This window comes from Quercus lobata, chromosome 5 (assembly GCF_001633185.2).
Source record: "Quercus lobata isolate SW786 chromosome 5, ValleyOak3.0 Primary Assembly, whole genome shotgun sequence".
In the NCBI taxonomy this organism is placed as follows: domain Eukaryota; kingdom Viridiplantae; phylum Streptophyta; class Magnoliopsida; order Fagales; family Fagaceae; genus Quercus; species Quercus lobata.
In genome coordinates this window covers 77,100,437-77,110,745 of record NC_044908.1, presented here as the reverse complement: position 1 = coordinate 77,110,745, position 10,309 = coordinate 77,100,437, and the positions used below count along the sequence as shown (strand labels likewise).

General features: G+C 34.1%; 1 protein-coding gene and 1 pseudogene across 1 annotated transcript; one reads left to right on the top strand and one right to left on the bottom strand.

The window, feature by feature from the left end:
* The first annotated feature begins 2,353 nt into the window (after nt 1–2,353).
* On the top strand, nt 2,354–4,526 carry LOC115991176 (F-box protein At5g49610-like). The gene is made up of 2 exons (XM_031114913.1): nt 2,354–2,377; nt 3,324–4,526. The coding sequence occupies exon 2, from the start codon at nt 3,327–3,329 to the stop codon at nt 4,524–4,526; it is 1,200 nt and encodes a 399-aa protein (XP_030970773.1). The 5' UTR covers nt 2,354–2,377; nt 3,324–3,326.
* A 2,000-nt stretch (nt 4,527–6,526) lies between these two features.
* LOC115989130 lies at nt 6,527–10,309 on the bottom strand (annotated as a pseudogene).

The window sequence follows — 10,309 nt, the reverse complement described above, 5'->3', positions numbered from 1 at the left end:
AATTTAGGCTAAAAGGCCAAATAGCTTTGCACTCCTTGACCCACCAATTAATATGCATTTCTTTTTTTTTGGGTTAAAATTAATATGCATTTCGCAATGTCATTTCTGTAGCTTGCTGCGGACTAAAAGCAAAGATCTAAAGTTGAATATTTGGTTGAAAATTCCAGAATCACTGTGTAAAAACTAGGTGATGTTCTGCACAATGTTACAAATTTTTTGTTAAAAAAATTATAATAAATTACTAATTAGAAAAAGTTAATAGATGCCTTCGATCAGAGTATTGGTTTAAAAAATATAATGTGATTTGTAGGTTAAATAATGCATGTATTAGGGTCTGAATGGTATGAAGATTTTTGTTTTTGTTTTTCAAAACAGTATTAAAACAATTTTTTAAAAATTGAACTTAAAAATATTTTTTAGAAAATAATTTTTATATTATACGTGTTTGTCTCCTACTTTTAAGAACAATTTTTAAAATGTACTTTTTTTATAATAAGTTTCAAATTTGAAGTGTGAGAATTCTTTTTGTAGTAAAGATAAGCTCCTTAATTTATGAGATATAAAATTTGGACAAATATGTGAGTTCCATTGTTTTCAATTTATTTACAAATATGTTATTAAAAAAAAATTCTATATTATGAAAACACCCCTTAGTGTTTTCAAAATCCTATTCTAAATCAGGAAAATAGGATATAGTTTTTTGAAAATTGTATTTAGAAAATATTAGTCAAACAATAAATTCAACTGTGGAACCCACCATTTTATGACTTGCAAAACAAAAAACTATATATAAATAGTTTTTTGAAACTTGAATTTTAAGCTAATCTTATAATCCCCAAATATAAGCTAATCTTGTGAATATTCATAGTTTTTATTAGATTTTTAAGACTCATATTTCTAATTTCTATTGCTTTTTTTTTTTTTTAATTTTTTTTTAATTTTAAAAAAATCCAAAAACTAAAGAGTTTGGTCCAAATAAAAAAAAATTCATACTTTTCGACCCAAAAATTAAGAAAATTTTTTTTTGAGCCAAAAATTGAAAAAACAACTTACAAAAATAATCAATTTACGGACCAATTAATTCAAAATGGACCTAATTGTACTGAAGCAAACCAAAGTGGATTGAAGTGGACCCATGTGGAATGAAATAGACCATAGCAGACCAAATTGGACTGAGTAGGTCCAAGTGGACCGACGTGGACCATGATAGACCGAAATAGAATTATTGGATTGAATGGACCCAAGTGGACTAAAATTGACTGAATTGGAATGAAATCGATCGAATTGGATTGATTAGACCAAATGGAATGAATTTGATAGAATAAGACTAGATCGAATGGACTGAAGTGGATTGAGTAGACCAGGATGGATCGAAATAGGCTGAAGTGGACTAGTTAGATTGAAATACTATATTGATGTGGCTTAACGGGAGCATAGAAACAATAAATACTACTCTTTAACTTTTAGATATTATATAGATTTGAAGATGATATTAATTGATTAACTATATTAATATAAATAGGGAAGCCACATTAATCACCCTCTCCTAACTATTTTTTGTCTATACATTATATAAAGATATTGATATAAATAGAATTATTTAGTTTAAGAATTCTTTTTTTATGATTTTTGGTATTAGTAAAAGAAATTTTATTAATGTTTGTTGCACACATCTTATAGTACACATTTTTTAGTTTAAGAGTTCTTTTTATAATTTCGAAATTGCGTCTTAAAAATACGATTTCACAATTTAATTAAAAATTGTGTTTTGAATACTCAATTTCAACCGACGTGGCGCGTGCACATGCCACGCACTGATGTGTAATCATCAGCCCTTTGAAAAAATAACAAGTCACATTAAAAATGTATACAAAGTATTTGTTTGATACTCGTTTTTAATTTATAAGCAAGCGTGGTACATGTGAAACAAATCCTTGTATTCATTCATATGGACCAAAACATTAATATTCCAGGTGGCAATAAAATTGCCTTGATTTTGACAAAAAAACATACGAGGAGAAATAGGCGGGTTGGGTCATAAAAATGAGATGGATTGGATGGAGTGGCACGTACAGTGTATACAAATTACAAAATGCAGAATTTGCAAAATGACAACAGATTGTACGGAGAATAAAGCGGTCAAGAGAGAGTGCCAGTGCAACATTTGCTACGGTCCTTGCTCTGCGCTACGGAACAGTAACAGTGCGTGCAAAAGTGGACAGTGCCAAATGCCAACAGTAAATGCTAATACTAACAATAACAAACGCACACACTGCCTCTGCCTCATCTTCTTTCCATTTTCACTAGTTTGTTATTTGTCACAGTCTGAGAGTCTGAGTCCACCGCACAGAAATTGAGAGGTGACTCTGCTTTTGAGGTAAGAGTTTTTTTTACATAACGACAATCAAACATTTCATATTCATTCTTGCATTTCCTTTTTTCTCTTTTGTTCTTCCTAATTTCTTCTTGCATTTGGGGTAAGAATTTTGTCATAAGAACAATTAAACCGTTCGCATTCATTGCTCATGCTCATTATATTCATGTTCAAGCATGCATTTTTTTTTTTTCTTTTTGTCTTCCTAATATCTTCTTTATTTATATTCTTGAAAAAGTTGTACAGAGTATAAGGTACTACTTAATGTTTATACGGAAATGAATAAGGGAAAACAGAAAAAGATCACTATTTGCTCTATTCTTTCCTTCTTTTTCAATGGTTTTTTAGTTTAATGGATTGCATTGAAAACTAACGGTAGCAGCCTTTGGATTTTTAGTCAGCTTCAAAAGCCTCGCTAAAAACCTTGCTTTTATTATTAAAAATTTTATGGCAACATAGGATTTGCATTTTTTAATTTTTTATACTAGTGGTTTGGCCCTTATAGTATATAACTGACCCACTTGCTAATGCAACAGTAGTGTTTGAATATTTTCCCGTGGTTTCAATATTAAATTCCATGGACTTCTGGACCTTCATTGTTCTTATATTTGCCTCTGGATTTTCAGTCAGCTTCAAAAGCCTCGCTAAAAAACCCTTTCTTTTTTTTTTTTTTATTATTAAAAATTTTATGGGCAACACAGGATTACCTTTTTATACTAGGGGTTTTGGTTCTTTTAGTATAGATGATGATACACTTACTAATGTAACAGTAGTGTTTGAATATTTTCCTGTGGTTTCAATATTAAGTTGCATAGACTAATAGATTGCCAATGTCTCTGTTGCTCATCTTTCTTAGTTTGTATCGTAGCTACAATGGATCTCACTACTTTTGTCTTGTCTGTATATCTTGTAGTAATTGTTCCTCAAAGTTATGTGAATTTCATTTCAGGAAATGGAGAATCTTGAATTCTTGAACAGTGATATTCCCTCTAATATCCTATGTCGTTTGCCTTCAAAGACTCTTCTTCGATTTAAGTGCGTTTCTAAAGGTTGGTACAAGCTTATATCTGACCGGTCCTTCATCCAGAGTCAATTACAAAAGCAAAAGCCTACCGTATCGGGATTCATATTCCAAGGGAAGTATCAGTGGTGCAATGAAGACATCAGAACAGTTAGCTACATTCCTGTTGTTGAATCACAAGGTGAAGGTGAAGGTGACAATGATAAAAAAGTGCAGCAAAAGGGGTTTGATTTCCTTCCTGAGGATGTAGTGATGTTAGCATCATGCAATGGGATTGTATGTTGCCGGAGTTGCTTTCCTGATCAAGCTCAAGACCCTGCTGTCTATGTGTGCAATCCCTCAAAAAAGGAGTGGATTAAATTACAATCAACTGCTGCACTTGACAATCTTAGCACCATAGGATTGGCGTTTGACCCAACTCGGGATCCCATAGACATTTCTACTAAATTCAAACTGGTTAGAGTCAGGCAGTTGGAGACTGAGGAGGAGGACTTCTGCTATACTTTTGAAGTATATTCATTCCAAACTGGGGCATGGACAAAATCAAATGAGATCTGCCACTGCAATAACAATTTAGTCCAGAACAACAGTGTCTATGTTGGAGGGATTTTACATTGGCGAACTGATGGAGATAAAGTGCTCACATATGATGTAGAGAAGGAGCTATCTTGGTTAATTTCAGTACCAATCCCCGCGATGGAATTTGAGACCATCCCTCAGGCATGCATTGGAGATTCTGAAGGGCGAATGCATTATGCAATGGTCTCTGAAAAAGGACTTCACATATGGTTCCTTGAAGATTTTTTTGAATCCAAATGGACTCTCAAACACTCAAAATCTCTGCAGGAAATTGAAGAAGAGCATCCGCGGTTTTATAATCTGCATCAAAGAGTGACGGAAGCAGTGACTTATCATATGGAGCCATGGATGGTTCCATTGGGGATTAAAGACGGATTGTTGTTACTTAGGGTGTCTACCAAGTTGTATCTTTATGAAATTGAGACATGCAGTGTGAAGCAAGCTTGTTCACTTTCTAAGTTGGGTCCACATATTATGTTTTGTCCAGCGGTGCTACCCTACTCAATGAGTTTGGTGCCATTGAATCCGCATAGAGAGCTGCCACTCTATTAGGATTTATATATATTTTTGGGTTTTAAAATGTAAATCAGTCTCTAAGTTTGATTTTAGTCTCTAAGAATTCAAAATTTGAATTTAGTCTCTAATGTTTGATAGCATTTTGAATCTTACCTTTTAGTTCATGTCCATTAATGAGAAGCCTTTTGTGGGTTCCAGTTAACTTATCTTGTAAAGTCTCTTGTACCTCTAAAATTGTTGTCAACATTTAGGATTGAGGCTTTAATCAAACCAACTTGTCTATTTATGTTCATAGATACTGATCTAATGTACATTATTGCATCTTATTTTGCCTGTACCTTGAATTGAAATTAGAATTGTCTCATAATCTCTTGGGTTTACATAATTATAGGAAATGGAACTCAGAAAAGGGCTTCTATCAATTTTGAGGTAATGCAGTTTGCTGTGGCACTGACACTGATCTGCCGCACTGTATTTGCAAGTATTCTTTAATAACCCAAGTTTTGTGAGTGATTAAATATGTAAAAATTTAAGAAGAAATTGTCATAAAAAAACTCAGATGGAAATGATTGAGAGACACGGTATGAATGTATATATAAACCTAGTTTAATGCAGGAAATTAGGAGGCAGGGGCCTCATAATTGCAGAGCATGCACTGGTAGGAATGCTAAAGACAATTGATGACATTCTGGTACTCCTCCAGGCGTACAAAACTCTGAAATTTCAAGATCACATATACCCATCTTCTGATGCAAAACCATTATTTAATTTTGAAGCCCTTATATTGGACATTATCCTCTTCCTAGTTTAGGTTATTAACCGTCCTTTGGGTCTGATACTGTTGTCAGGAGGCTCAGTGAACTACTCATGCAACCCATGTTCAATCATAAGCATTGAGGATTGTATTGGTGTCTTGAAATTAATGGGCCACCACAGTGGTAAACTGCATTTCTTTGAATAGCTTTTTGCAGCTATTCTGTCTGTGTTGCGTTCTGGTTTAGAGTAGCTGCGTTGGTTGTTTCTATGTCTTGCAGATGATGTTTTTTGCTTGTGTTGTGTGAAGGTTGCACTCTTTTGAACTATCTTTTCTTGGTTTGTTTTGAATTTTCCTCATTCATCCTCCCAAAAAACGTTTATCCTACTAGTCACCAATAAAATACAGTAAAAAATAAAATAAATAAAATAAATAAAATTCATTCAGACTATTTTTTGGATTGCTTGGATATAGCTCATCCCTTGTTTAATGGTCAGAGTTTCAAATTCCTTTTAACATGTTATATCTCCTTGAATTGAGATTCAACTATTAAGGTTCCTAATATGTCATTGTCATTGTTGTCTATTGTAATCAAAATATTTTATAATTATGCCTTCTTTCAAACTTCTTACTTCTAACTTCTAATTGATGCTTGTTTCCTTGAATAATCCCTCTATGGCAGACATTGGACTTCTGATCTCTTGTCTTTTGCAATTCTGCCTCCAAGGAAAAAGGTGTGAGCAACAATCAGGTCAAAATTATATCAAGGTTGATAAGAAAGAACTCATAGAGAAACTCATAATGCCAAACAGAATAACCAAATAGTTGTACCTGATGCTAGAGTGCAGAAAATAATAAGTTCACCAGGGCTCATTTATTCCTCCAGCCACAATAAACAATCCCCATTTACAAGGAATTTCGGAGAGCACTTAGTAATGCAAGCAATGATTTTGGATAGCGAAGGGAGTAAGTCTTTCCCTTTTGCATATTATTTCCAATGACCACATCTTCCTGAATTTGACTTCAAATATTGGTTTGATGCTATATTAGGTTACACATTTTGAAATATTTATTGTCAAAATCATATCACATGATTCAGTCCATTGATGTTTGTCATCTTTTCCTTTGTGAGTTTGCATTGCATAATTTTGTATATGTGGTAATTCAATCTGATTCCCCTGAGAACTAGTTCAAGAATAGAAATATGAAGATGATGCATCCCCTGCTTGAAGAAGCTTCTAACAATGAAATTTTGTAGTTAAAATGAAATGCACCAGTTAATCTCTTCACTAGCAAGAAGCACTTGTTGAAGACAGATCAGATGTGACAAATCCTTAGCCGGTGCCAACTGTTGAAGATTGATCAAACATGATAAATCTACTTACTGTAAATGGAGGTGCTGATGGTTGAGGAAGGTTTATCAATTTGCTTGCAAGCATGAGTACGACCATTGACATGGTAGGTCTATCATTAGGATCTTCTTGAACACATAACAATGCAATATGGATCAATCTCAGTACCTCACTTATAGGACAAGTATCAACTATGGTCTGATCTATAAATTCCAGTCCTTTGCCATCATTCCATAATCGCCATGCCTATTGGTAAATTTATTTTTAGTTCACAATAATAAGAAAAAACATAATTTGAGCTCAAAAGATATGGAAAAGAGACGTACATATGACAGAAGGCTTTCTTCACGCTCTGGATGATAGAAGCCACTGTTCTTTTTTCCACTAGCAATTTCAAGCAGTAGAATCCCGAAGCTATATATGTCAGACTTTATTGAAAATAATCCCTCCATTGCATATTCTGGCGCCATGTATCCACTATGGGAAAAAATATGCATTATGATACAGTATGGTTTCAATCACAGTAAAAGAATGAAAGAAAAATTATCCTAAATGTAATATACTATCTTTAAGAGCATAAGTTACATTGACATAACCATGACTTGGGAAAGTTGGCTTTCTTCCTTTGCAATTTCCCCTTCTCACAGTTCTTAAGTTGGCTTTCTTCCTTTGCAATTCCCTCTTCTCACAGTTCTTACTTTAAATCACTATTGACATTGTAGAGTTTTCCACATGATTTTACTGCTAAATTTTTTAATGAGTTTAAAACAAAATTTGCAAAATGTAGAGTGGAAAATCAAATGAACCTCCCCTTTCCCATAACATGTACGTGAGGGACCAAACTTTTGTTTGATCATGTCTTAACAATTTGTCCATATTAGTGATTGTGGAAATAAAATTTATGAAGGGAATGCTTACTATGTACCCACAACTCTGATTGTGTTGGCTTCTATTTGATTGCCCCCAAAAATCCTAGCAGTGCCAAAATCTGATATCTTTGGGTTCATTTCATCATCTAGCAATACATTGCTTGCTTTCAAATCCCTATGGATGATTTTGAGCCGAGAGTCCTCATGTAGATAGAGAAGTCCTTTTGCAATCCCATTGACAATGCTTGTACGTTTAGCCCAGTCTAGTTCTTTACATTTCTTTGGATCTGTATCGTAATAATGGGGCAAAAGTTTCTTTCATATAGGACACTTTTTCCATATAATTTCCTACAATAAATGATGCTGTGTATGTGTTTGTGAGAGAGAGAGAGAGAGAGCAAACCAAACAAGAAGACATCAAGACTAGTGTTGGCCATGTACTCATAGACTAGAAGTTTTTCTTCTCCTTCCAAGCCTTACTAGATTCCTATGCTGAAGTTTTGCAATTAAAATCACTTCATTCTTGAACTCTTCAAGACCTTGTTTTGATTTCATTGAAAGCCTTTTAACTGCTATTTCCTTCCCATTAATCAACTTGCCCTGGAAGCATTTTAAACTTCATCAGCAAAATGATCACATAGTATTGGTAGACATACTCTGCTACATGTTACAACGTTAAGGTGATTTCTCCGGAAATCAAATGATCCTAACTATTGCTATATATTAATTTCAAATGCAAACGATCCAATAATTTCTAAAGATGAATAATATATATTAATTACTATGCTTTTTTTACCCTGTACACTGGGCCAAAACCACCTTCTCCAAGCTTATTGGCATCAGAGAAATTGTTTGTAGCAGTCAATATTGTACTTAAATTGAAGGAAGTCATTTCTCCTCTGTTGTCATCATCCCTTCCATAGATACTATAGTCTAACGGCATTGAAAGTGAACCTGCTAAATTATTTTGTAATGGAATTTCTTGGCTTTTATCTCCATCTGAGTAATAAATTAGATAAAACAAAAATTAATGAAAATCTAGAAATACAAATTTTAATAGAACTTATAAAATAAAAAAAAAATCAAATATTTTGAAAGATTGGCTAAACTGAATCTACCTAAATTTCTTTTCCTCCTGTCTGATGATGAATAATACCAGAAACCCAAGACAGCTGCAACTATTGCAATTGATGCAAGTGATGATATAGTAATGATTACTGTCTTTTTTGTCTTCTTTCCTCCATCTCCTGTTGCTCATCATAGAAATCAGCCTAAGTTTGCTTAAAGTAATTGTAAGTCGATGAATCAATGATATATGAATAATTGTAAGGACATAAGCTGCCCAAAGCCCCAAACTGTCACATATAAGACAAATATGTAAGTACAGAAGTAAACACAAAGAACTTCTTCAAGTTGTAGACTAAAACCTTCATGTTTGTGAGTTTGAATGGATGTTTACCTAGCTTCTGTATGCCAATTACTTCCCAGCAGTTCTAAAACAGCTATTATCCTTTAGCCTTCTGTTTAGAAAAAAATTTCCCTTTCATTCAGGTCCTTAAATAATTTTGCTTGGTTTACTACACTTTTTATCATTTGGAACACTAAATAATGAAATTGATCATCTAAGACGAATACTCTACGCCTGTTTGGCACACAGAAATGAAGTGGATAATTGTTATCTCAACCAATACGCCAAGTTGTTGATATTTTCATTCAAAGGATTAAAAATTTTCAGTTTATGAAAATTCAACAGTCGATGTAAATGATGTGGTACTGAAAATTATTTTAAATTTTTAACATTTAATCCAAAAACATTATATAGATTCATTTGTGGAGAGGATCCTAAGATTTCTTTGTTCACCTCACTCACATATACCAAATAATTCTCCACAAACCCTTCCATAGGCCGGGGTGGGGGGGAGGGGAGAGAGAGAGAAAAGAATTTTGTAGTTCAATTAGTACATATATTTGTTCAAACTCTCTTCTTAACCATCAATCCAAACAACAAAGAAAATTACAAATCTACATGTCTTACCTGATGATTGAGGTGGGGGCGGTGGTGCTGGTGCTGAAGGCGGCGGCATTGGTGGTTGTTGAAAGAAAGAGTAGGTCTCATACCTTATACTGCAACTTGGGGTTATGATACGCAACCCTATTTTCGATTGGCAACAACTCTCAGCATCCTTGATCAACAGGCTTAAGCAACTGCTGCAACCACTACTACTGATATCTCTAGTACACTGCACCAACCCATAAGTTTGATTGGATCCATTACTTGCTGTCAAATTCCCATCATGAAACAACATATCGTCATTTACTGCTGTCCCTGTTAGAATGTTCATTAGAGCAACTGCGCTAAAGTTGGGCTGATCAGGTGAGGTTGTGTTCCCGACATTCCACATGAGTACCCTTGGAGAAGTTTGTACCTGTCCAAAGAAATTAACATTGGAATAGCGTAACATGCATTCATCGTACCATATGATTGCGCTATTATTAGATGAACACCGAGTTGTGATGTCTTGGGTCGCATAGCTGACACAACTTTGGCAGGTACTATTAGAAACATCGCCTCGGCAGAGAAAGAGTCCATAGATGCCAATATTAGAGCTATCGTTGTAGAAGCTGTAGTTTTGGGAAGCTTTAGATGATAAAGAATTCAACAGGACTGTGAGGTTGGATTGATAATTAGCGTTGGTGGTTTGATTTGATTGATCTAAACATATGTTGTCATTATAGGTTGGCTGGGAATTAATGGAGCTTGTAAGGGAAAACACTGCAAACAATATTAACGGAAAGGCTGTGGTGTTGTGGAGGGAAAACATTTTACCTCCTATTCGCCTAGGC

Excerpts from the sequence above, each read along its gene's own strand:
- LOC115991176 (XM_031114913.1), top strand. The coding sequence starts at position 3,327 with ATGGAGAATCTTGAATTCTTGAACAGTGATATTCCCTCTAATATCCTA.